Source organism: Megalopta genalis, chromosome 1 (genome assembly GCF_051020955.1).
Source record: "Megalopta genalis isolate 19385.01 chromosome 1, iyMegGena1_principal, whole genome shotgun sequence".
Taxonomy (NCBI): domain Eukaryota; kingdom Metazoa; phylum Arthropoda; class Insecta; order Hymenoptera; family Halictidae; genus Megalopta; species Megalopta genalis.
The window spans coordinates 8,978,945-9,006,783 of record NC_135013.1 but is presented as its reverse complement, the minus strand read 5'-3'; the positions used below and the strand labels follow the sequence as shown (position 1 = coordinate 9,006,783).

At 43.9% G+C, this 27,839-nt stretch overlaps 2 protein-coding genes across 2 annotated transcripts in view; one reads left to right on the top strand and one right to left on the bottom strand.

The window, feature by feature from the left end:
* Positions 1–15,749, bottom strand: part of LOC117228881 (L-lactate dehydrogenase) — a 356,327-nt gene extending 340,578 nt beyond the window's left edge. Inside the window, exon 1 of the mRNA XM_033484918.2 lies at positions 15,515–15,749. The gene's annotated coding sequence lies outside the window, so the exon portion shown is untranslated. The remainder of the gene's footprint in view (positions 1–15,514) is intronic.
* The window catches only part of LOC117228880 (uncharacterized), a 204,310-nt gene that overhangs the window by 98,211 nt on the left and 78,260 nt on the right, over positions 1–27,839 (top strand). The window contains exon 2 of the mRNA XM_033484917.2: positions 22,205–22,490. Coding sequence (XP_033340808.1) covers positions 22,205–22,490 — 286 coding nt within the window. The remainder of the gene's footprint in view (positions 1–22,204; positions 22,491–27,839) is intronic.

The window sequence follows — 27,839 nt, the reverse complement described above, 5'->3', positions numbered from 1 at the left end:
TCCAATTTCCAGAGTCAATTTAAATCGTCACGATTGAAAAATCCAAGGTGAATATATACAGGGTGTCCCAAAAATGTCTCGCAATCCTAAAGTGGCGAGTTCCTCGGGTCATTTGAAGCAACTTCTTCCTTTACAAAAATTTTCTCCGAGGCACCGTTAACGAGTTATTAACGAAAAACAGTGACCAATGAGAGGCGAGCTCGGCTGGCGCGAGGCGACCGAAGGTTTATCGTTCTTCGAACGAGGTGACACGAATATCTCGGACTGTCCTGCATATTGGATTTCAGATTCCTCGGGCTCATTTGAAATTCAAGGAGAAGGAAACGAACGCGGAATGGCACGTTTAACCGGTGGATAAATGCAAGCTTTAGCACTCGGAGCCTGCAATCTCAGATTTTCTCCACGGTACGGTCGGATGATACGGCCGGGGACTGGCAATCAGCCACCGACCTTACGCGGCCGTCCGGTTCGTTTCGGTGCTTCGGGAACGTCCGCGTCTGGTCGATGGATTCCCTCTCGCCATACCGGGTCCCGATTCAGAAGGTATAATCACGGGAAGGGTCGCCGGGCGTTACGAACAGCGGATCGTCACGCGAGCTGGCCGAGTTAGCGCCGCTCGAATCGGAACATGTTCGTTCATCCGGCGGAGACAAGCATCGAATCCGTGAAACCTCGGCTGAAAAATGCGAACAACAGTTTCGCATACCGAAGCCCGTAGGTTGGATTCGATTCGAGCCCAGAATGGTGTACGTTTCAAACTTTGAACTTTTGGGGATTTCGAAAGTAAAAGTCTGTAGAAGTCTATAAGAAGGATAATTATTCTCCTTTAAAGTACATTACAGAATCCACAGATATTTATTATAATTACTAGATTGGAAATTGTTGACAAAATTTATTGGGCATTTATGACAAAAATGATTAGGTCGAAAGGAAATTAATAGAAACATTTAAAAAGTTAAGAAATACTCCTGCATTATTTTCAACCGATTAAATATATTAAGAAGCGAGATAAATGTCTTCCTGTATCTTGCAATTAGTGCAGGCAATTTTTATATCGCAGAAATTATTATTAATAATAATATTAATAATAGTATATTAATATTAATAGTTATATAATAATAATATTACATTATATTAATATTAATAGTTATAATAATAATATAATATAATAATATTATGACATCCGTAGAATATTACAATCAACACCCAATTAGAATTTTCGTTAATTATAGTGGCCTGAAACCGTGACACGAGATGCATTTTATTCTAAAAATGTGCTCTTCTATCATTCGAATCTTTTGTACAGCGTTTTTTAAGCATTCGGACGCGGTCCGATCTATTTAGAGTCCGAGCAACCATTAGCATAATCTATAGATAACAAGTCATCCAACATCGGTCCGCAATAACTGCAAATTAACAGCTCGGAACGATTCTATCCCCTCCGGTCGTTCAACCCGCTAAACGACCAAATAAAGAGGAAACCTACCTCTGTCTCCTATCGAAGAACTGGTCGGTCGCAACTGCTGCTCTGTGATCAGAGATCCACGAGCAAAGGACGAATCGATAGGGGGCCCGAGAGAAAAGCGGGACCAGGATGATTAAAGACATCGGAAGGCGAGGAGAGAGAGAGAGAGAGAGAGAGAGAGAGAGAGAGAGAGAGAGAGAGAGGCCATAGTGTCCAGAGGTGGACGAGAGAAACCGCAGGTTTTGGGTCTCCAGACTTTCGACGGACCTTGCGCGTATAATATCCTCGGCGAACGAAGAGAAAGAGAGAGAGAGGGAGAGAGAAAGAGAGAGAGAGAGAGAGAGAGAGAGAGAGAGAGTCGGAGCAGAGGGAGAATGAAACCTGGAAGGAGGGAAGGAGCGGTGGATCTCTTTCCCGTGGTTGGGTGGAGTGGGTGGGGGCAAGGTGGATCGCGGATTGAGTCATTATGCCTGCTCGGAGGAGACCACAGGCTTTGATGCGGGAACGGCTGCCATCGGCTCGTGAAAGGAAACCGACCGGATGATTCAACGTATACAGACGGACAAAGTAGTCGCGGAGCTTACTATACGCTGCACTCATCCTTTCCTCGCTCCTATTCTTCTTCGTCCGCTTCGTCGTCCGTTTCTTCCTACTTCGCTCGGCGACCTCCCTCTTCCTACCTTTCCCGTCGATCGTAGACGCTTCGAGCGTGGACTCGCGCTTCCACATTTTAATCTTCGCTCGGACGCGATGCAACCGGGCTTCCATTGTGCCGCAGCCTTACGATCCGAGGGAACCCTCGATCGAAACAATTGCCGAAGGTATCGACGCGTCGAGCGCCGATCGCCGGCTTCAAGAATTCACGCGATATCAGAGTCATCCAACTCGATTCACGATGGAGACTTTTTTCTTCGCATTGGAAAGTTATATCATCAGACTTATGACGTATACAGGATGTCCCAGGTTTTGTCAGTGTATTCTATGGCACAAAGTAAGAAAAAAATGTTATAAGCATAGGTGATATAGAGCTTTATTAAGAAGTTATAACAAAAATTCGTTCAATGAAATGAAAGAGAATAGAAACGAAATTCGCACGGTCATAAATTCGATCATCGATCGATGTCAATCATGTATTGTCAACAACGGTTATTAATACATTTCGAAATGTATTAATAAACACAGCTTACATAAACACACGGCATGTGCTGATCTATTCACAAGCCAATGCTCGCAGTAACAGCAAGTTGATTACTATTCCTATTCTGAATTTTTGTTATAACTTCTTAATAAAGCTCTATATGACCTATGTTTACGTAACATTTTTTTCTTACTTTGTGCCATAGAATACACTGACAAAGTTTGAACATTAAAACCTGGGACACCCTGTATAAATCAAATATTTCCAACGTGCAACAAATTAACACGTTCCGTGCCACGTGTACCATCGATGGTACACGCTTGCATGTTTACTTAGTGAACTGAACAAATTGTTTACAAGAAATTTAGAACCGAAGAATCAATTTCCACCGCAAGAATGGGCGTTGATAAGTTTTTGTTACGTTGTTATGTGTACGAGAATTAATAATTGCACGTGATACATCAAGTTTTAGTAAAATATCAAAGTGTGAAGATTCGAGTAAAAAAAGCTCGGCACGGAACGTGTTAATTAAACAAATCGAAATCATTATTTCACAGCTATTCAATATATGTATATTTTTCTTCGGTATATTTTGACACTCTTAGCCTGCTACATATAGAAACGTTGTACAGTAATGTCTCTCTAATTGACACACAGATTGTCCACAGAAATGGACAAATTGGACAGAGGAGATACGATTAATTTGAGTCTTGCGCTTCGTTTTTATAATTACCGATTCTCAACAACTATAAAAACGAGGCGCAAGGCTCGAATAATCGTATCTCTTCTCAAATTATACATTTTTGTGGACAACCTAAGCGTCAGTTAGGGAGACATTACTGTACTGGTGTTCGAATCTTTTCGTTGTTAGTTCGACTCTTTCGTATTCTATAAATTCTACCGACACTCGGTTCGTTCGATGCAGTACGATAAAAATTAGTTTCGAGAACCAATAAAAATCGTCTAAACGATTAGCGTTTTTCAGATGTTTCGCCATAAATCTTCAAATTATAAATAGGAATAGCACGTTAGAAAGTCTTATCGATATTTTTAGAAAAACCTGAAAAATTGTTGAAGGTATTTATAAAATAAAATGCCTTCCGGTTTCCAGTGTTGAAGAGTTAGAAATCGTAATTACTTTTTATTGTCAAGGTTAGGACGAGCAAACTGCGCGAGAAAATATCGAAGAGAGAAGAATGTTCGACGTTGTGCACCCGAGCTTTTCGAGGAGATATTAAAATTATACGACATTATAATCATAAATTCTCGAACGGACGCGAGGGCTCCCATTTTACGATGACATATACATATCGTTTTATCTTTCAAATTAAAACTCGCTCTTCCTGTTGCCGTTAACTGTAACAGTATATGTAGTTGATTTACGGTGTCGCGCGATTTAGTATTATCCTGAAGGGAGAGATCTATGACGCGTAAGCGAATTTTTGTATCCGCATATTCTTCCCGGAGAGAAAACACCGGGGTTTTAATTGCGCGATAAAATATTTAATTTTCTCTTTAAGACGAAGTCCCAACGACAGATTAACGGTCGAGAGAGGGAGAGGGGGTGGGGGGGGGGGGAGAGCTCGTCTCGTGCCTCGTTCTTACATTTGCATATTAATTACGCCGCGTATACGCGTGTCCTCGCATAATTTACTATGTAACTGGCCGTCTATAATTCTAATCGCCATTGTGCCGAGTCCTCGCTGCGACGAGGACGCCATCGTTCTTGGATCAGATCGGCCAATTCTCTGGCCGATTCTACGAAATTGATCATTTCCTGCTTTTTTTTCCTGTTTTTTTTTTTCGTTCATTTCGTGGACGTTGATAAAGCGGTCGAACTCGTTACAGGGAAATTTATTAACGCGTTTGGTGAGGTCGGGACGCGGCATGCGACGCCGGCCGGCCGGCCGGCCGGAAGGAGGCCGGTTCGTTGGTTTTTCGACGCGTCGGGAATCCGTATTTTTCTGAAGGCAATTAACGTTCTTTCGCGAAATACTCCCGAGTTTGTTAATGAAGAGTCGCGCGCCCGTTATAAAAATCGATCGATCCCCCGTACGTAGCCCCCGAGCTGCCTCGATAACATCTCTCCCTCTTCCCTTCTTCGTGGAACAATAAAAACGAGCCGACTCATTACGCGAATGTTAATTAACAGACCCTCGGCGTAATCATCTAGCGACGCGTAATTAAAATGTTGTTTATGCCGGGATTATATTTTTCTTGTTAGCGGTCCGTGACCCTTCGCGCATCGGGGAACGCCGGGGGACTTTCGAGCGGGGCTTGTAAAATACGAAATTGACCGGAATATCGTGACAGTTTCGTTTTATTGTTGATTTACTGAACGGCCACTTACCGTAATCGAATCTCATTGAATTCCGGTTCTTCTGATTTGTCCACCGGGCTGTAAACATTCGCGGTTCCGTTGCCAACGGCGGATAATTTATCGGGCGAACCGCGAGCGACCGTCGCATCCCGTGAATTAATGAATCTATCTCGGGCTAATTTACGATGTTAATTTCCACGCGGCGGGATCTATCTATGATCCGCTAGGCTGTCCAGCTTTTTCCAGCGCCCCACGCTGAATTTTCCGTTCAAGCCATTTGGTATTATCATTGTAAAATGAAGAATTTTTTAAAAATTCATTATGCAGTCAATTATGGACATCTTAATACTATTGCTGATGCCCTCATTTAATCGTGGGGCGTATACGCCCCACGCGGCGTGATGGGCAATTTTTCTTTACTGTAACTTGTTTTAACTGCATTTCTCTTATTCCGATCAGTCATTTATTCGCGTGTCGTTGACACAATACTTACTGCTTCACTGAAGCTGGGATTGATCTATAGTTCTATAGTACTGTAAAAGTTGTAACATTCTGCGATAGTTGTGTGGATAAACCACACTTATGTTTGCCATGTTTTAACAAAGTTCATCGTAACATCCCTTTGTAATCGCATACAAACTTGAATTTAACTAAAATGTTATATTTTAAACTAATATAGGCATGATAAAAAAAATTATATGTGAGGATGCAACTCGCTTGGCATAATAATGATCAGCCAGGTATTTGTTAAAGTAATTCCTAGAAAAATAAATTTATTGGTTTGCTGTGTTATGCATGTTAAACTATACAACCTTTCCTTGATAATTATGATTTTTGCACTATTTTAATTATTGTAAAGCATACGCCAGAAACAAAATAATACAAATGTAAAGCGTGGGGCGCAAAAACGGTCTGGCAGGGAACGTGTTAACGACACCGACCTGCTCGTCCCAGTTTATCGAAGCTGCACTTTGTCGTGCTATGTACTCTCGAATATTTAATTAACCGACCGGCTAGCCGTCGCTGCTCGAAAGATGGGCACTACTTGAAACTACGGAATGCAGTAATTACGTTAGCCGATCGTAAAATTGACAAGAGCGAATGAGTTCTTCCAGGAAGTTTCGCAGAACCGAGTTAATTACCTTCATCGCGGAACGGAGGGCAAAAACGCTTACACGAACGACAATAAAGTCCGTTAAAAATCATAATGTACGTGCTACTTGTTCGTGGAATATTCATAATCCGTGCGCGAACGGTGATCCGCGCTGGATCACGTAATCATGTGGGTTATCATGAAAACGAGCGGGCTCCTAAATTATTCCGAAGTTATTAAAGGAAACGGGCTAACGATTGCGCGTAAATTCGGCCTTTTTCAATTTCTTTTCGCTCGGCGATGCTTCCGCCGCGCGGTGACCTTATCCATTTCGAAACTCCGAGCCAAAATGGTTCCGAGCGACGATGTTATACGAAAGCATACGAGAAACAAGTCTCGTTTCATTAAGTTTAAAGGACGAAGAAGTGCTAATTAACTTTATATTTATTGAGCAGGACGTGTTACGTTTTTTTATTCCTTCGTTTCGTTTAATTTTTAATAAAAATTTTGACATGTTCTGTTCGACGAATACAAAAGTAATTGTTTCGTGGTTTTTCGTTTTTCGTCATTTAATTGTTTATTAGTAGCCGGCGCAGGAACCAGCTTGACGCATGCTTCGATTTTTGCGATCTTTAATTATTTACAGCAAAGATTAATCGATTTTGTTGAAATTTTTCACATGCACATAATTTACCGAGATCTGCGAAACAATTTTTTTAAAGTCTCCTTTTATCATTCCAAGCAATAGCAACCTTTAAAAAAAGCATTCTTCTAGTTATGGTCTAGTAAACTAGTCGCGCTATCATTTAACCCTTTCGCTACGGGCGGATTCTCCGTCGCGGTACTTCTGCTGAACAGAGCGCTGCGACATCACTGCACGCTACGCGACGGCGATCGTCAGCGGAAGTCGGTACTCCGCGGCGGTCGGCGGAGAACCTAAGCTGTTTGAATTGAATGAATTTTTCGAACGAAAAAATTTTTCTCCAAAGGGTATTTATAAATAAAGGGTATTCCAGGGTATTTTATAACGTCTTAGCATGCGCTCTTTAATTTACAGTATGAGAGGAAATAACATTATGCAATATAATGCATCTTATGGAAAGCCACTATAGTGGTCCGTAGTACCTCAGTGGCACCAAATGGAAAGCCACTATAGTGATCCGTAGTACCTCAGTGGCACCAAATGGAAAGCCACTATAGTGGTCCGTAGTACCTCAGTGGCACCAAATGGAAAGCCACTATAGTGGTCCGTAGTACCTCAGTGGCACCATATGGAAAGCCACTATAGTGGTCCGTAGTAGCGAAAGGGTTAAAGAAAGAATATAAGTCGTTCAGTCCGGTTCTAAACAAGTTATTGCGTTTTGGAAAGTGTCCGAATATAAACGGGAGTCGCTGTGTTTACATTCCGTAAGAAGCTCGCGATTGGCACTTCGGACGTGACTAATCTTGTTGACGTTTGCGGCACGCGTTCTTGAAACTTAAATCGTAGGGAAAATGGTTAATGGCAGAGAGGAGCAAAGGGGTCGGTCGTTTCGAGACGGAACGCGGACAATGCGCACAATATTATGACATCGGGCCGGGCCATCGACGAGTTCCGCGGCGCGGTGCCATTATGGGGCTAAGCCGCGACCGGATTTTATCTCGGGCCCCGAGCCGATGTAAGCCAAACGAGCTGACAAGTCGAGCCCGGAGTCGCTAGAGAAAGGAAGATCGAGCGCGCGGGCGACAAATACAAACGGAGGGAAAAAGGCCCAGGTATATTATACGCGTCGCGTCGGGCCCCGAAAAATCCTTGCCCGGAGCCACGCGATCGATTACCTGGTCCCTCTGCTCGGTGACCGTCCCGGGATCTTTTGACAAGTCACTTCGCTCGACTCCGGGCAACCTTCTTTCGCGGAATCGGCTCCATCGCTCCCGGCTGATACCAATCTTGCTAACATATTGTCGAGCCCACGGGCTCGCCGGTCCGCGGTGAAATGCATATTTCTGCTGGATCGCGTGTCGCCTCGTTCACGCTCGTTTATTTACCTCTCGTTTTTTCTTTGTCTCCGGCCACGCCGTCCAGGGACAAGTGGAAATGTCCCGCGGCGTCTCAGAATTTATTTACCGTTCCTCTTTCCCCCGGGACTCTGGCGTGTCTCTTACGCAACCCTTGGTTCACCGATCGCTTTCCACCATTCTTGCGGGAAACTTCTTCGATGAGTTATGCATTCGACCCGCACACTAATTTCTGTTCCCTTTAACCGATCCTCATGGTGAAAATGCCGGATACACGCTTTCAAAAGCAAGATTTGTGCGTAGAAGATGTCGTGATTATTCGAGGAAGCGTCTTTTCGATTGTCGAAGCTGTTCAAAGATGGTACCGTGTTTACCGTGTAGATTAAACGGTTTTTTAACCCTTAGCGTTACGTTGGCTCCGCTATGGAGACATCCGTCGTTTGTTCCGTAAATCCGAAGGCTCTGCTGCGGAGCCAAATGTTTTTAACACTTTATCGACCGCTAGCCTATTTATCGGCTTTTCGATTGCCAATGTTTATCGATCGCTAGCCTATTAATCGGCTTTTCGATTGCCAATGCTTATCGACCGATAGCCTATTAATCGACTTTTAGCTATCGACGGTTTTCGCTTCTTTACTGTTTTGTTAGTAGCTGACCTCCTGTATGCTGACCTCCCCATATCCTTATGAATTATAATTATAATAATTATTATTATTTATTATTATTTTTAGAGGAATAAGCACAACACAATGAATAGCGAAAATTTAGCCGGTACTGGGAGCAAATGCGCGCGCGACTAAGCCAGTCCTTACTGAGTGGCAGCCTCAACCACGACCGGACGATAAAGTGTTAACATGATTACACCGAAGATGCTATGTTTTTGTCGACGTTGGCAATCGTTATTTGTAGTGAAAACGTGCTTAGCATGTGTACCATTACGATTAAAACATTTTTTGCCCATTTTTATACTTAGCAACATAAAATGAATAAAATCAAACGCCTTCGCAAGGATGTGTAATCTTTTCCGCTCAAAATAAGACTTCCTTTATTTCAGGCGCTTTGCTCCAAAAATGTACCGGAGTTGCTGGTAGGTGGTACTTGAGAAACACGTGGAGTGCTAAGGGTTAAATGTCAGCACTTACGAAGACGCAACGACAGACGAGTCCTACCGAGAAGGCAGAAAACGTTCGTTTATGCCAGGGATGACCAAAGCGAGGACCGCGTAAGTAATGTCTCTCTAATTGGCGCACAGATTTGTCCACAGAAATGGACAAATTGGAAAGAGGAGATACGATTAATTTGAGTCTTGCGCCTCGTTTTTATAATTACCGATTCTTAACTATAAAAACGAGGCGCAAGGCTCGAATAATCGTGTCAGCTCTTCCCAAATTATACATTTTTGTGTCAATCTAAGCGTCAGTTAGGAAGACATTACTGTACTCCTAGACTTCTGCCTGTCCGATATTATTTATGTTTATCTTAAATTTAAACTTATTTTTAGCTTTAAATTACTACTTTTCTTAAGATCACTTAACACGTACGATGTTGGCAGACATTATGGATCGTATCGATGCGAATACCACGACGCAACCGAAGAAAGAGCTGTTCCTTGAATTCAGAAAATAGTGGGGGGGGGGCTTTCAAATTGAGCTCAAATGCTGCAATCCATTGTATTCATACGAGAAAATATAAATTTTGCTTACGTCTTAGAAAAATACAATAGAGGATTGCATTTTGAACAGTCGAACACTGAAATTACACAGCCTTAAAGACGACTAATTCATTGTTTTATAACAATAACAAGATTGGATTTACTCGAACTTCGTACATTTTCCATTACAACGAGGACACGTCCATTAACACGTTCCGTGCCACGTGTACCATCGATGGTACACGCTTACATGTTTACTTAGTGAACTGAACAAATTGTTTACAAGAAATTTAGAACCGAAGAATCAATTTCCACCGCAAGAATGGGCGTTGATAAGTTTTTGTTACGTTGTTATGTGTACGAGAATGAATAATTGCACGTAATACATCAAGTTTTAGTAAAATATCAAAGCGTGAAGATTCGAGTAAAAAAAGCTCGGCACGGAACGTGTGAAATAATTCTGTAAACATTTCCGTAATTTCGATTATAATTTATCCGTCGATGGAAAGGTTCGCGGAAAATAAATTTCTCACGCGAACATATTTACAATCTCGGCAACTGTGAAAGAAAGCATCGTGTCACCTTGTCCGATGGTTGGTCGCGGTTAATATATGCTAGCGCTCGTAGTCGAAAAATAGAGAACCGCGGCAAGTGTCGCCGCGCGATGATTAATCGACACGCGCGGCGATCCGCAACGGGACTTAAATATTGCAAAATGAAGAAGCGGGGACGTGTTCCGCGCAAGAAACTCGCACGACATAAATAACGGCGCACAGTTAGAGGAATCGCGAGTAGAGCGGCCGGGATGCCCGTGAAAGTACCAAGTTCTCTTCAAATTACGTTGCAAATTACGAACCCCCGCTGCTCGCGATGGCGAGACCCCACGCGTGCCTTGATGCATGTAGCGCCGCGCGACTCCCTCGCATTAAGCAGAGCTGATGAAGTCTTTCGTACGCGACCCTCGAGCTCTCTCACTCTCTCTCTCCTCTCTCGACCGATCGTCCGTTTTTTTTTTTCACGTTTCTCGGCGTTGCGAGGCCCAGGCAATTCTCTCGCCGCGGAGAAATTCTTTCTCGGCTCGAGCCGACTCGTTTCAGACGTGTTCGACCGTGAAGCTGCTTAATCGAAAACAAATGCACGGCTGATTCCTTGCGACTTTGATCGCGGCTTCGCCGTGCCACGCTCCTTAACCCTGCGCGAATCAATTTATCTTCACTTGTTTCACTACTTCCGTCAATACCGTGCAGAATGCGCGCTGTCGGCGGCGATCCTGGAATCTCTACAACGGAACCCGTCTGAATTAGAACCGTATATTAGAGTTAACGTTCTTTGTAATTACCGGTCGACCGGTTACTGGCTGACGACGATTATTTCACAGACACCGTAACTGCACTGTAACGAGTTAGAACTCGTGATGAAGATTTCATACACGGGCTACTATTGCATACGAGTGTTATTTATTTCTTCTAAATCGAAACAGATTCTTCTGTTTGGAAACGAAAATGAACGAGAACATATAAGATATTCAAATTGTCTCGTTCTATTAGGGAAATTATTAACACTTATCCACCCGAAGTTTACTAAGAGTTTCTTTTCTTTTTATCGAAGACAAAAGCAGCTAAGAATTCCTTAAGAAATTGTTCACGAACTACAATAATTTCATCCATAATCCATCAAATCGTTCAGATAATATAATGCAACGCGTTCTTTTTAAATTATAATATTATTCTGAGAAAATCCACCGTACACACACTATGGCAGCAAAAATTGTATACTTTATACCTTTAAAAATTTAGTATTTGTTTTAACATTTCTTTTTTTTCTTTTTTTCCTCGTTGGCGCGCTCTGATCGATTATTATTGCATTCTTGCACCGCGTAACAACGCGTTTGTCCAGTTAAAACAATAAACATTATTACCATTTAAGAGTTCATTGAACCGCCTATAGAAAAGCCATAAGAAGTGTTCACACTATGTTCACCGACCATTTGTATACATGATTGCATGCATCTATTTTTACCAAATTAATTTTATAGCGATTATAGAAAAACTTGAAAAGTATCTCGAGGAAAAATGATAAAACGTAAAGAATAATTTCGATAAAAAAGTTTAAAATATGTCTTTTGATCTGTCCGGTGAAAATAGTGTTAAATTAAAATTTTAAGAGCTGTCTTTTGATCCATTTAGGAAAAACAGCATCGATCGACGCAACGGTGAAAGAAACTATATTTCGCAAAAGTGTTCGCCAGCAGATAAAACTGGCGTAGACCGCGAACAGTAGAACCGAGAGACCTTTTACCGAAAATGCAGCAGCGGGACTATCGGTAGCGGCCGATGGTTGCATCGATGGCCGCACAAGTCGGGTCGCCGGCGTGCCGGGCCCGTTTTTCCAGCGGCCGGCAATTAAGCCGAATCGGTGCTCGCGGCCGCGCTGCGCCACGAGGAAGGGGCATTGGAACGGGCATGTCAGCGTCGCGTTCATGCCTTTCCGAGCATCGGAATTGAAGAATTTACGAGGCCGGTCCGGCGAGCATTTGCCTTTTCACCGCGCCTCCCTTAACCGTTCCCGAGCTTCCTCGTATCTCCTTTAGCCGGTCTGCGCTCTCCCTCGCGTTCCCGCCGAATTTCGTTCGGTCCACGTCGAACGATCCTCTCTCCACCTTTCTCTCTCTCTCTCTCTCTCGCTCTCTCTTTCTCTCTCAGCTTCGCATCTCGTCCATCCATCCATCCGTCCATCGGTTCGTCCCGCAGCCGCGCGGATTCAATGTCCATGCAAAGTAAACGGCGGCCTCGAAACGGCTGTCAATTATCCGTTATATACGGCCCTGGCCCTCGAACCCATTCTTAACGACCCCTTAAACCTGGCCACAGCCCAGCTCCCTCCCCCTCGACTTCGCATCGCGCCGAAAACTCTCGACGGGTCCCGGAGGACCTACATCGTCTCGACGACGACGACGACGACGACGACGGCGACGGCGACGAGAAGGAGGAACAGCAGGGAGGAGGAGGAGGACTGCGACGACGAAGACAACGACGACGACACGAACGACGCAGAAAGACGAAATTGAGGAGAAGGAAGACCGGCTGCGAACCGGGCCAGGGCGGCGAGGCGGTTTCCGGGAATCGTTTGGTATTCCAACGCTACCGCCACTCGCGGCACCTTCCTCCTTCAAACCGTGGACAGATTCCTTCACGGTCGCCGCAGTGGCCACCGATACACAGGGAACGACCGCCTCTATAGCCGCGCCGCGAACTGTGTCAGAATTGCAAATGGACAGCGAGCCCGGCACCCGACGGGACGACACGGGGAAGAAGAGAGCGCCGCTCGTCCCAGGGAAACGGGGCGCGAATTCCTACCTGTAATCCTCCAAGATGGATTCGAGAGCCGGCGCGGCACCGAGGAATTCGAGGCGGGAACTGTTTCGGGAATCGGTGGGAAAAGAGCCACCGATTCGCCGAGCGACGCGCGGCCCTTTGTCCTAGGAAACGAGACCACTTCCTGTCCTCGACGCGTTATTTTATGTGGACGATGGGGGAGGGGTGACGTCCCTCTCGAAGAGCCCGACGGAATGTAGATCGAAACACTTTGATCAAAGTGTTACCGGGCTTGAAGAAATGTCTTTGTTGTCTCCCACCTACCGTCGCGCTCGGCCCTGATGGGGAACGAGCAGCTTCGGATTGTAGGCAGTTCGCCGATATTCCCTCTTTACGCTTCTGTTCAGATATTCTGTTCACATATTAACACTTTATCGTCCGGTCGTGGTTGAGGCTGCCACTCAGTAAGGACTGGCTTAGTCGCGCGCGCATTTGCTCCCAGTACCGGCTAAATTTTCGCTATTCATTGTGTTGTGCTTATTCCTTTAAAAATAATAATCAATAATAATAATTATTATAATTATAATTCATAAGGATATGGGGAGGTCAGCATACAGGAGGTCAGCTACTAACAAAACGGTAAAGAAGCGAAAACCGTCGATAGCTAAAAGTCGATTAATAGGCTATCGGTCGATAAGCATTGGCAATCGAAAAGCCGATTGATAGGCTAGCGATCGATAAACATTGGCAATCGAAAAGCCGATAAATAGGCTAGCGATCGATAAAGTGTTAACGCTAAACCTACCGCGGTCAAAGTGACCGCTTTCTTATTTTGCAATTCTGCAAAGTTTCGAGACTCTTTCGTCGAAAATGCTTGAATAAGTTACGTTATTGGAGCAAGTTTTATAATGAAAATTTTACAAATTCCAAATAAATTCGCATCTTCTCACTTTTGTGAAGCGGTACATGCCAGTTAGTGTCACTGCTTGGTAGGTTTAGTGTTAAAAGACGAACGTTTCATTAAATTGAAGCGTTTTCTTCGATGAAATAAAAATTCCAAAGCGAAGTTACGCGGCATCGATTAATTTCTCGACGCTTTTACGCGGCATCGATTAATTTCTCGACGCTTTTACGCTATGTGACGAATCCTAATCGAATTAAGAAATCATAGCGGATCAGCGTGAACGCTAAGTTAAAAAAGTAAAGTTTAAATAATTCTGTCACGCGCGTACGAGTGCCGCGGCAGTCGAAGCGTTAATAACTGTAATTATGATACACCTTTTTAATTTTGCGATTACGATATACAGTAATGTCTCTCTAATTGACGCTCAGATTGTCCAGAAAAGTGGACAATTTTGGAATAGGAGTTGCGATTGTTCGAGCTCCGCGGTTCGTTCTTATAGTTACGAATTATCAACAACTATAAAAACGAAATGCAAGGCACGAATAATCGTATCTACTCTTCCCAAATTGTTCATTTTTGTGCACAATCTGAGCGTCAGTTAGGGAGACATTACTGTATTGTACTAATAATATAAGTAGGGTAAATTTTCTTAATTAGGACTACGCGTACTTAATAATATGACTCCCGCCGTCAAAGTGTTAACGCTAAATAAATGAATAAGGAATGTACTTCATCGAAGTTTGTATTTGTTAAGTTTCTTAACAGTAAACCAACCGACCTGTAATGATGATAAGCGTGCATTGACTCGTAAGAGTGAAGAGATAAAATTCATTCGGATTTTGTAAAGTTTGAATTATGAGACTTGTTTCAATAATATAATTTATTCAATCATTTTCCACGAAGAAGTCTCCAAAGTTTGTAGTATCGTAAAATAAAAAATCGGTTATTTTGACCGTGGTAGGTTCAGTGTTATATATAATATTGTATAATTAAATAATGTCTGATAATATCGCGGAAGCAAATTATTTTCAAATCAAATTAATCGAAATAATCCAGACGCGAAAATTGTACATTTTGGAACATTATAAACACAGCATAAATCTGGGTGAATAAAGTAGCGGATGCTTCTTCCCCGAAATAAAATATGATAAAATATGTAGAGATAAACAATTAAAAATCTTCATCCCGGCGACATATTGAAAAATCATCGAAATCGGTGAGGGGAAACCTTCTATGCATAATTACCAAGAACAATAATTGCACGAGGATCGTACTCGAAGCGAACGAATCCTTTAACAAACCCAGTCGCTCGAGCTAACGCGAAACGACTAAGCCGTTGAAGAGAATGTTGAGAGTTAACTGGTACGAGGCATCATCCCCTCGCTCGTAAACGCCAACGCCTCGTAATTATAACGATACGTTCCGTTCGAACGTAACGAGCAGACCGGGGATCGGCGAGTCGTGGCTCGCTGGTTTACCACTTTCGAGCGGCTCGTTACGATGATCGCGTAGAATCACAAATCAATCAACCTTTCCGGTCTTTACAACGAGTTTGACGCGCGCGACCTGCGATCGTAGCCTAGTGATTTGCGAATTATCTACATGCATGCCGATGAATTATCGTCGCTTACCGAATGGAGCTCGAAGACTTTCAACCGCTCGTAGCGACTCGCCCAACGTCGTCCTCGGATTGCGGTTAAACGTTTGGGTGGGTACCGATTCTCTTTGTCCTTCTACGATCGATGGTAACGGAGTCTGTTCCTCTACCGAATCTTCGAATTTGGTAGAAAAATTACACCGATTAGCTGTAAAGATACTAAGAATTTTCGGAAAGATTGGACGCGCACGGAATTCGCGTGAAACTGGCCGACGATGCTCGATTGTTCGAGTCGTAGATGGCGTTCGAGTAACAGCGATACATTCATTTGCCACTAAGCTGTGCAGTGCTGTATCTATAGTCAAATTTACGTGACATATTGGGTTGGGGAATAAGTTCGTAGCGTTTTTATATTTTCTTTTATTTTACTAGGATCTTTTGCTGTTCGACAAAGTGTACAATATTCATTCGATAGAGCTCTTTCTGCTCTACAAAACTGTGCTAATCGTCTTTTTGAGTAGTTTAATTTTTTATTACTTTCGAGGCTTAGAAATGGAATATCCAGGAGGTAAAAAGAAACATTTTCGACACCTTCTCTTCTTCGCTTTTCATCGATGTCAAACAGCTGCTGAAGCAGCCCGGGAGTCTACAGCACGGAAATGGTTTACGTAGTTCAAAAATGGCGATTTTGACGTCAACGACACGCCCCGCAGCGGAAGACCTGAATTGGAATTTAACGCAGGTTCACAATTTTTCGGCAAATTCCATTGAATGAAGATGATCGCAGTTCATTTTTTCTGCCAATTCACGACTTGTTTGGTGACCGTCCTCCTTCGAAAGTGCTTTGAGACGCTCTTCGTCGAATTATTTATTAGGTAACCTAACATTTCATTTTCAGTAATAATTCGGAATACTTTGATCATTGTAGTTCACGTAAAATCGGACTGCGTTGTTCGGAAGAGCTTACGATTATTGAGTTGCTAATTAATTAATTCGATTTACGCGACGTATGGACTCATTTTAAGCAGAAGAATCTCAGCTAAGCATCGATGCTGCTTATTAGAGATAGGTTAGGCCATCTTTCTCTGTCCACGGTGTTTTTTTAAAACCTCGGCTGCCACGCCAAACGGTTAAAAGACGGCAAAAAATTAAAGCAACTTCATTTAATCAAATTACAATTAAAAAGATGCATGACATAAACACATGACATCGATTCAAGATTAATAATAGATTATATAAAATTATATAATGTAATAATATAATTATTAATAATAGATTATATAATAAAAGATTATAATAGATTTGACATAGCAGTGAAAGCGTTAAATGTCGAATCGATGTAAATTTAACCGTGTACGATCTCATCGCGATTCGTAAATATGTACTTGCAGGAAGGCTCGTAGGTAATGGAAGAACTTTTTTGAATAAGAATTGATAGGATGACCCGAGCTTTTCCACGGGGGGTAATCTGCCGGAGATTTTTCCAGCGATCCTGATCCGCTTTTTCATCCCGTAGCGATTGAAAGTGTCCGAGGCGTGTAAAGGCACGTCGTCGCGTGGATAATGGCTTATTAACAAAGCGTTCGCCAGACGCGCGAGGAAGTGACAGAGCGGTCACCGACCGTGGGCAACGAAAAAAAGAGGGAGAGAAGAGGATGGTGTTGGTCAGCGGGCAAGAAAGGGAGAAAGAAAGGAAGACGGTGAGTCCTGACGCCAGGAGTCCAGTCACGGGTTTCGTCGACGCCTTCCAAAGAGAAAGAAAGAGAAAAAGAAAGAAAGAGCGAGGGAGAGAGAGAGGAAGGAACAAGGAGAGCGAGTGAGCGAGAGCAGGGTCCTGGCGCACAACGGAGCTTTAATTACGTCGATATCACGGTAATTAAGCCGATCAATGCGTGCCATTGTGCAACGGCCGCGGGGCCCCATCGGCTCTTAAGGCCCATCCATAATCACGGCCGAGGACCCCCTTCGTTCGACACAAAAGCACCCCGTCTCGCGGGACACCAGGATATGCGGTACCTGCGCCCAGGGATCTTTACGAGTGACTTCTTTTTTGCGGGGAAACCATGACAATGGCCGGGCAAAAATCGACGCGTTCCGGTGCGCGTGATTCGATTCGTTTAATTGAGACACCGGCGATGTGTTATTTTTGCGCGTCCTCGCCGGAATGTCTGCAGGGTGGGAATCAGGAAGTCATCAAAGTTACATTCATGCTCAGGATCGGGACCGATGAGAGTCCCGACGAATTCTGCATTGTCCGAGTTGATGTTCGCATAAAACTCGGCTCGACAACCTATAGGCGACTTAACGTTTAATGTACATTTAAATATACGGTGCGACGCGATCCTTAATCTTCGGAGGCATCGCCTCGAGTCATTTTTTATCCGCATCTAGGCGACGCGACGTCGCGCGTGCTCTTTGTATTGCTGGCGACGAGTTGGGGGGGGGGGGGAGCAGAATAAATTTACCTTCGATGCAGAGAGTGCCGAAAAATGAACCCCGAAAGTTCCCATCAAATCTAAGTGGATGGTATTTTAACTATTTTGCATCCTAAACATTCTAGACAAATTCGGTTCGTTCAAATATACAGGATGTCCCAAAAATGTCTCGCAATCCGAAAGTGGCGGGTTCCTCGGGTCATTTGAAACAACTTTTCCCTTTACAAAAATTTTCTCCGAGGCACCGTTAACGAGTTATTAACGAAAAACAGTGATCAATGAGAGGCCAGCTCAGCTTGCGCGAGGCGGCCGAGCCGACGGCGCCAGCGGTCGAGGCGGTCGAATCCCAGCTCAGCTGGCGCGAGGCGACCGAGCCAATGAGCGGAACTGGGCTTCGTGCGCTGGTTGGCTGGGCCGCCTCGCGTCAGCCGTACTCGATTCTTATTGGTCACTGTTTTTCGTTAATAACTCGTTAACGGTGCCTCGGAGAAAATTTTTGTGAAGGAAGAAGTTGCTTCAAATGATCCGAGGATCCATTTCCAGATTGCGAGACATTTTTGGGACACCCTGTATTATAGCGAAATGGCTATACTAGAATCTAACGATATTCTTATCGTTAACAATTTTTGAAGTAATAATTAAATAAAATGGACAAGACGGCTTTAAAATATCGAAACTTCGACGCCATACAAAATGATTAAATAAAATGTTTAATTCAATCATTACGTTATAATAAAAATAACGAAAAGATTAAGTCTTATCGTTGAAAAAGAACGCGTGCCCGGATTTATAGTTGATCACGACTGACGTCATACGATACCGATTCGTTCGCAGCTGTTATTCGTAAAAACGTTTCTGTTCCGTGTCAGCCTGCACCTCTTATTTAGCGGAGATATTTCGGAAAAAGAGCAAACAAGCTGCCGGGCCCCGGGGCACGGTGTTCCGGGGTTACTTTTGAAAATCGTAGCATCCGGTGGCGTTGCACGGTACGTTCCCACATGGGTCGCGTCCTTATTGCCAGGTTCCGAATCAATTACTCCGTATACGTTTGGCGATCGACAAATTGTAATCGCGGCGGCTGCAATCATCGAACGCTTCTCCAATTTAGGGGACATCGAGTGTGAAATTCGTAGCTCAAGGCGCGGCTGATCTCGTGTCGGATCGTCGTTCCGCGAAGTAATTGCTGCCCTATCCGGACGCAATACCAAAAATTCGTCGAAAATCGCTTCGCCCGAAGCGGTCTCGCTTCAGGGAGGTTCGCGTACGCAGACACGACAATACCGCGTTAATCGAACGGTACAACTTTATAATTTTCCGCACGATATCTTCTCATAATGTGGCTCGGTTATCAATTACCTCGGGCAGGGGCGAGTCGTTTCGGCCGCGGGCCACCAGCTCCACTACTACTACTACTACTACTACTACATATGTATGTACTCCGCGCATATTGCTGCACATCGCATGGACAGTCCCGCGTGGAGCACCGAAGAAACAATATCGTATCGTTCTTCGCGTCGCGCGAGTGTGCGAGGGACGAGTCAGATTTGGGCCCACGGGCCGCGACTCGTCCATGCCTGAATTACCTTATTAAATCCTCCAGGCTCTCCGACCCTTCCTCGTAGTCCAGATTCAACCACCTCGAGTCCTTGCAAAAATACCCGCCCCCCCCTCCTCTTTATTTCATATTCACTTAACGTTCGAAAGATTTCATTCCTTGAACCTTTGTATGTACAGTAATGTCTCTCTAACTGACGCTTAGTTGTGCAAAAAAATGGACAATTTGGGAACAGGAGATACGATTATTCCGGCTTTGCACCATGCTTTTATAATCGTTGACAATCGGTAACTATAAAAACAAGTCGCAAGGTTCGAATTCGCAAGGCTCCTCTTCCCAAATTGACCATTTTTGTGGACAATCTGAGCGTCAATTAGGGAGACATTACTGTATTCGGTTGTTTCGGATCATTTCCATTCGAAGTCTATTCAATGTATTCTATCAGCCGAGTCGATGCGAGATAAAGTTGCCGAATCGATTACAGTAAGCAGAAGATAAAACGAAAATAAATAACTTTGTCTGATAATTTCAACGGATTCGAAAATATTGTAATAACTAAATATTTTAAGCACTTGTGACAGAAATGACTTAGCAAAGGGCAAAATTGAGAAATTATTAGAGGAATTTAAGGATACTGTTGCATTATTCTCTACTCGTTTACAAGCATTAAAAGGGGAACTTGTGTTTCTTGCAATTAACTTAAATAATTTTGATCTTTCGCATAAAGACAGGCAATCTGGTAATATCATTACGAAATTCTTCGACCGTCTTCTTCCAGTTTTGCGTTCACTGCTGATCAGAGATGCATGAAATCGTTCCAACAATGTTCTATCTGCAATCGTAACGCAAAGAATCAAAGTTATAATAAAAAAGGGAGAGAAGGGAAAACAAATTTGATCACCCTATAGAAAAGTCACGAGAAGGTCCTAGTGCATTCCGCAGGTGCATCGTCGCGTTCCGAATCTCGATATCCCCTGCACCAACGAGAATATTCCCGAAACTGCGTGGTCATTGTTCCATTGTGCCCTGTCCCAATTACAAGAAACGCTGTCAAGGTCGCGTTACATCGACCCGAGGACTTCTTCAGCGATGGCACCGCGGACGCGCTTGGTCACTGTTTATCGAGGTTTATCCCGCGGGTTAACCCTTAAATGCATGATTTTTTGTTTTGTATTTTGAAAAATCGTTTTTTATAGGAATGTAGTCATAGGTTACGTAAAAAATAAATAAAAAAATCTAGGTAATAATATTGAGCATTTATTTTGAAAATAAGTTGTATGTAGACTTTTGGCAACAATATGCGTTTATTACTAAAATTATTGTAGACGTAAACAAATGGTCATGTATTTATATTATCTATTAGTATAGGAATCGAATGCAACATTCATAGCTTACCTGACAACAGATGAGAAGTAATTTTTTTTTCGATTAGATAAACCACTCCTTTATAGGAAACTCGAAAAAAGAAAATATCTCTCCAAGTAACACATTGTAGGTTATCACCCAGCACATTCAAATGTCAAAAAACATAACTTACTCGCCAAAAGTAATGTCAAGTCTCTTATTTCACACATGGTCTATCGTCTATTGTTATCAACGTGTGTTCGGAAACGCACATACTCAGGTTTTTGAATAAAATTAAATGAAACTAGAATGTAGACAATCGGCAACAATATGCATTTAAGGGTTAAACTTCCGTGGCGGTAAGAGAGAAGACGAGACTGACAGCGGGGACGCGGCGGGAGGGTGGATGATTTGTTTGCGGCCGCCCTCGGCGTTTTCTCTGTTTGTAGTAGGAGTTAGGCCAACGAAACCGTGCCCGCAAAGCGCCGCTTCGAGGAACGAAATAACTCGAAACGGTACACTTTTTACCTTTATTCTTCGAGCCGCTGTTTGCGCCGGCGTTTCACGAAACACGAGCGGAAGAGGATCATCAAGCTGCTCGCCGCGATCTCCTTCTGTCGTTCTGGACAGATGCGTACTTCCAGTGGGGAGAGGCCACGTTCTCGTTCCATTAACCGTGTTTATCCGGAACTGTTTGAACTTCAAACTTTGCGTTCCAGAAGGCGAACATTGTCGAGCGGTCCTTTTTTGGAACGCATTCCCGAAGATGCGGAACACGCTTTGCAACTTCGTGGCCGCGTCGCTCGTCCTTCTGTCTACAATTGATCTCGTAATGATGTTTTTTTTACATATGTTCTGGTAACGATAATAAATATACAATCTTCTGGAAACAATGCTGAGCTAACAATCTTCTGGAAACAACAATAGAAAAAGCTGTTGCAATAAGAAAAGATAAGATTCGCATTTGGAATCTTCTCGCAGCTAACAAATTTGTATCCCCCTAATAGACGATGATAAAAATTGATTTATGAAAAAAAATTGCATCATCTGAACGTGACAATGATATGACAATCGGAGTGTTAACGACTACAATCTTTATAAGAGCTACCGAAATCGTAAAATTTGTACCTCACTTACGGGTTATGGGTTAGACTTAAAATGTTAAAAAGACAAGTGAAGTTAATAATGAAGTTACTATAAGTTTACTTGACTCTAAAATATCTTAACAATAAATTTGGTCAGTAAACGATACGCATATTAGTAAACAATAACGCTCTTCGTTTCCGGGAATGGGGATAAAATGTGACTTACGCCACTGCGATTCCCCCCACTCGTGCATAAACGTGTACCATCGTGAACAATAAATTGAAATGAAAATGTAACGTTTCAGGTGACGGTAGCTAGCACGAGCACGCCAAGCACCAACACCGTTCATCCCAACGTTAACGACATGGACTGGTTCGCCGGCGTAGCCGAGGAGGAATTGCTGTATTACACGGGCGTCGGTAACGACGTCGATTCCCTTTGGGCTGTGATAGGAAGCTTTGTGCCGCCGCCTCCTAGACCACCTTATTTACCGGAGGAGGGTGTCACCACCGACGGACTCACCACCTGTGATTTGTGCTCGTGGGCGTGGAGGAACGACAGGCATTCCTTTTCCCTCGACGGCACTCTCGGTAAGTGTTTGCCACCGTAACTTCCTGCTTTCGATGCGGCCGATTCCACCGCATTCAATTCCAACGTTCGCCACTTGCAATTCGAGTGATTCGCGCCTAATCGCCTAACACCGGTGTCGCAGTCCAAACTGGAGACTTTAGAAATTCATTCGAGATTCGTGGTTTATCGGCTTTCTTCTTGGACGTCCGTTCTTGTCGTCGCTATGTATGGGGTATACGGAAGAACGTTAGGATGATTATACGTAATCGGTTGATTGCAGTTATTTTGTAGTAACAATTTATTCTTCCATGTTTCTCTCATTTTTCTGAGAATTGATGGATGGCCTGTCTAGAATTGAATTAACACATATTTTTACGATTTTTAATTGGGTCTATTATTACCATGATTACTAAGGGTTAATACCATTTGCAATGACTGTGCGACGTCGAAGAGAAATTAGAAGAATCATCCCTGATAGGATAATGACTTGACTGCTGATCTATCTGAAAAATAAAAATTTTACAAGACGATTAAGAGACAGACATTAAATAAGAATCGGTTGTTTTATTTAATAATTTTGTGAAGTTGGACATAGCTTAGTAGCATTATTAAATTTTTCTTACGCCTCTACGATTTGGTATGTCAACTACTTATCTTCCTATTTACCAAAGTAGTACATGGTATAAAATAAATAGAATTAGCGGGAAAATATTTTCCTGCAGCCTACGTAAATTCATTTAATTAATGAAAACAGGAAACTACGTTTTCGAAGCAGCTCGGTCCTTTATCAGAAGCACGTTATTATCAATGAAGAAATTAGCGGAGGTCTAAGAACAGCACATTTTGGGGCTCTAAATAAAATAAACGTAAACCGGTTATCCCATGTTACACAAAGTAAACAAATCGAGTGTCTGCGAACGGAATTAACAGCTTCCGTGGAAACTGTGTATTTTTCTTTGGAGGACTTTTCTAAGCCGAGGTCCCAGAAATCTGCTCGATTCGTTCATCTTGTCAGCACTTCAACGGAGAAGGGTTGAGAAACTGTTGCTGTTAGGCGACGTCGGGTGGCCGCGTGGTTCCTTCTGTACACAGCGGGCCGTATTTGCGCGCTGTTTGCTCGTCAAACAGCTTTTCTGGTCTAGTGGATCCTCCAGAGGAGTGGGACTCTTTTCATCGCGTCGGTTATAAGTCGCCCGTACCCCGTTAATCGTCGGATGACTCGCGAAATATTTCTCGCGGCGCGGAGCGAGCGCGCGGTTCCGTGTGTTTTCGAAGATTTCTCGCGGTGTTCGCGGCTCGATCTCCACGCCTGCCGGTGCGAGCTTTCGCGACGGTTTATTACACGATGCAACGATGTACAACAACTGGAGAAAATGATGCCTATTATCGGGGGCCCGGCCGTGCCCCGGCCCGGGCACGCCTGCCGTTCCTCTCTTTTTTACACGCGAAAAGGGGTTAGCGATTTCATTACTCGGAGAGAGGCTCTCCTCTCGGAGAGAGTCGGTGGTTAGGCAGCTGCGGGTACGGTCGCGCCACGTTTGCCAGCCTGGACGGCTATTAGATGGGTGGGGGCAAACGAGGCGAGCTTCCCCATTAGCTCGGCCACGAGCCGGCCCATTAGCTTTCGATGACGACCAATAGAACGATAAGATATGGATCCCTTGAGCAAACACCGGCACCGGCGAAAACTCGACGGATCCGCTCGCAAACGAGTCCCACCGAACGATCGATCAATCCTCGACCGATCTGCTATCTCCCGGCTACATAACTTTACCGGAGGAACAGCCGACCAACATTCTCCGGACGATGGATTTCGTCGCGTGGTACATTAACGTCCCGTTCCACGAAGCTGTTGACGATGTCATAATCGATACGAGCCGGGGCCGTGCTCGATACGCGAAAAAGAAACGAAGGTGCGCGCCCGTGCGCGTGTGTGCGAGACCGTGTACACGCCGTCTTTCAACGTGGCCGGTCCTCCAGGTCGAAGGTCACCGGCTGGCCTCACCATGGGAGGCCCGAGCTCCGTGTCTGTAAAACTCCTCGCCCCCTCTCCGTCTCTCCCGGCCCTCTCTCTCCCTGTCCTTCATTCGATTCGCGCTAATTCTCGTGACGGACAAATTAAGACAGATAATTCAAGGGCTCGCCCTCGGTGCGGCCCGACCTCCACATCCGGTACGCACGATTCGACCAATCCGAGCGATTCGACCACTCCTCCGATTCTCAGCCGCTTGCACCCTTTGCTAAAAGGATAGCGGGTTCCATACGTCGTGATTCTGTGATTTTCTAATTTTCTGCACAAAAGGACAGCAACGTTCGACCTTGTTTTTGCGATAATCCATGGTTACGATATTTGTTCACACGCCAACGATTAGACCGTAGCATTCGGCTGAACCCTTTACTATATGATGTCGCGATAGACTCGTTGCGAAGATTTGGAGCATAATCAACTGTATGCGAATGTTGTTCGCGTCTTTTAACACTAAACCTATCAAGCAGTAATACTAACTGGCATGTACCGCTTCGCAAAAGCGAGAAGACCGAATTTATTTGGAATTTGTAAAGTTTTTATTATAAAACTTGCTCCAATAATATAATTTAGTCAAGCGTTTTCCACGAAAGAGTCTCGGAACTTTGCAGAATTGCAAAATAAGAAAGCGGTCACTTTGACCGCGGTGGGTTTAGTGTTAAATCGAACTCAAGTTCTAGTCTTGCATTATCAACGTTTGAACGTCGATGCGAAGGCTGGCATTAATGCGAACACAATAAATGCAAATTTTCTTTCCGGTGTAGGAATTTATTGTAGTTGCAACGTTATGTCAAGGTTATATCAAAGGTTATGTCAAATCGGCATTGATTGAGTACTGAAATTTTTGATACTTAAAATGTTGGAAAACACTATACAGTAATGTCTCCCTTACTGACGCTCAGGTAGGTTGTGTACAGAAATGAACAATTTGGGAAGAGGAGATACGATTATTCGAACCTTGCGACTCGTTTTTATAATTGTTGACAATCGATAACCATAAAAAACGAGCAACAAGCCTCGAACAATCGTATCTCCTCTTCCCAAATGATCCATTTTAGTGGACAATCTGAGCGTCAGTTAGGGAGACATTACTGTATTGCTTGGAAAGCAATTGTAGAAAATCGATGGATAGTGGAAAACGTAGGTATTTTTCGTTTTTCGTTTTAATTTAATTTTGATCGGTGCATCTTTATACGTGTAATATGGCATCTTCGAGAAGACTGTTTGTTTCTTTTCGTCAGATTGAAGCGTACTCGTGAAACGTAACAAGCTTTCCAGACGATCGAATATTAATGTAACGACATATATATATATCGCGCGCGCACGAAATGGTATCTAGTTTTTAATTGCAAAAAGTACAAACGTTGACGATCGAATCAATCTTCGGGTCGAAGAATGTAGAAAGCTGGTTGGAAGATAGCGGGAGCTAAATTACTAGGGTCTGCTAAGGTAGCCGTCTTACGCAACGCGATCGCGACCGTCGCATCGGTTGTTGCGTAAAATGGCCGCTCTAATGGCCCCGGGAGAGACCGTTCGTTAAAAACTGTTTATTTAAAAGGAAATAGCAGGTTGGTGATAACAGGATACGAATAACTGCACAGCGTGGGCTGAACTGCTCTTTAAACTGTCGAGATATTCGAAGATTGATACTAATGAGTAATGGTTAGCTGGCTATAAAATCTGTCAGCTGGTGGAACCAGTTAGCCTGACGGATCGCTAACCGCACGCTTCAATTGTGATTAATTGTCTAATCGTAAACGAAAATTTAATCTCCCGATCCGAGATGTCTAGGATGAAAAATAACACGACTTTTCGATAGAAAACGCTCGGATATTCGACGTAGCTCGGTGTTGACGCGAGTTCCTTCGACAACTGGCAATCTCGCATGATCGTTCTCTTTTTGCCAATCTGCTCGAGCGGTTAGGCTATTTACGTTACGAAAAATAATACGCGGTACTCGTGGTGAACCGAATTGTCGCGGTATTCGTGAGAAAAATAAAAATAAAATAGCGTCGCTGTTTTTCGTCACACACGTCGATTCCATTTTCAACCGGCGCGCACAATGTAACTTTGGGTCGGCCTTTTACGTATGCAAATCTGGCTAAATCGAGCGTTACGGGAAGACCTCGTAAAATAACATTATCGAGAATTTTTACGAGATTCGGATAATCGTTTCACGAAATATGGGAGCCGGATTTTTTCCAAATTACGCCGCAAAGCTTGAATTTGCATACGTCCACGGTGGAACGATCGTCGAACGATTCGATCCCGCAGTTTCGATGTTTCGGGGGACCGTAAGCCGTTACGGCTCGAAACGAAATCGGACGACGAAAGGGGACGAAAGCGCTGGCAGGCCGAGCTCCACATCCGGTCGAAAGAATTCGGCCAATCAGAACGCCGGCTCTCCCCTGACGGAACGAGGTTCACACGTACGCGGGGGCACACGTGAGTTCCGCTACGTGGCACCGTGGCAGGGTGCCCCACCTCTGCCCGGGCCCCCGTTCCTCTTCTCGCTCGTCCTCCGCCTTGTTTCAGCCCCTGCGGGCCCCATCGGCACAGCCACGCATTATCGCCATTACCATGAATTCCAGCAGTTATTACGCCTCTGTTGCGCCGCCACGAAAATGGCGGCCGGGCGCATTCTACCGTGCAACGAGGAGGGCCCAGGAACCCCCTCTCTCTTTTTTCCTTCTGGCGCCCGTACGCCGTTGGATATCCGCCCCGGCCTGCAATTAGCCGTACAGCCGACAACTTCTAAAAACCCTTCGACAGTTGGCGCTGCGAAAGTAAATAAACATCTGCCCGCTTCCTATGCCCGCGCTGTCCGAGGGATGCAAAACTGTCGACGCTCGATAACGTCGCGCGGAGCTCGTTAACCCCTTGACATACCATTCTCTTCGCAGTTACTGCGATTAGAAATTTTTCGATTACCATAATTTCTTAGAAGGGAAAGAAAATTGATGCTTATTGTGTGTGTGCCTAGATTTACTTGATTGCTTAAATATTGATGACAAGAGATTAGAATTTTATTCACATTTTAATGGACAGAATAACATATATACTCAATAAGTTATTATTAGAAATTTTCATGACGAGTCGGACTCGTCAAAGTAAGGCAAGGGGTTAACGACGAACGGTACTTATTCGATGGAAAAATTCGCGTAGATCTATAGTATATGCTGCAAAGATCACGAAAATGTACGGTATAGTGTTACCAAGACTCGGTCTGATCTTTAGCGGTCAACAAAAAAAGGAAGAAAAAGCGAGGGAAAAAAAAAAATAATATAATAAATAAATAAATAATAATTAACTGAGATTAAGGATAGTAAATAGATAATATTAA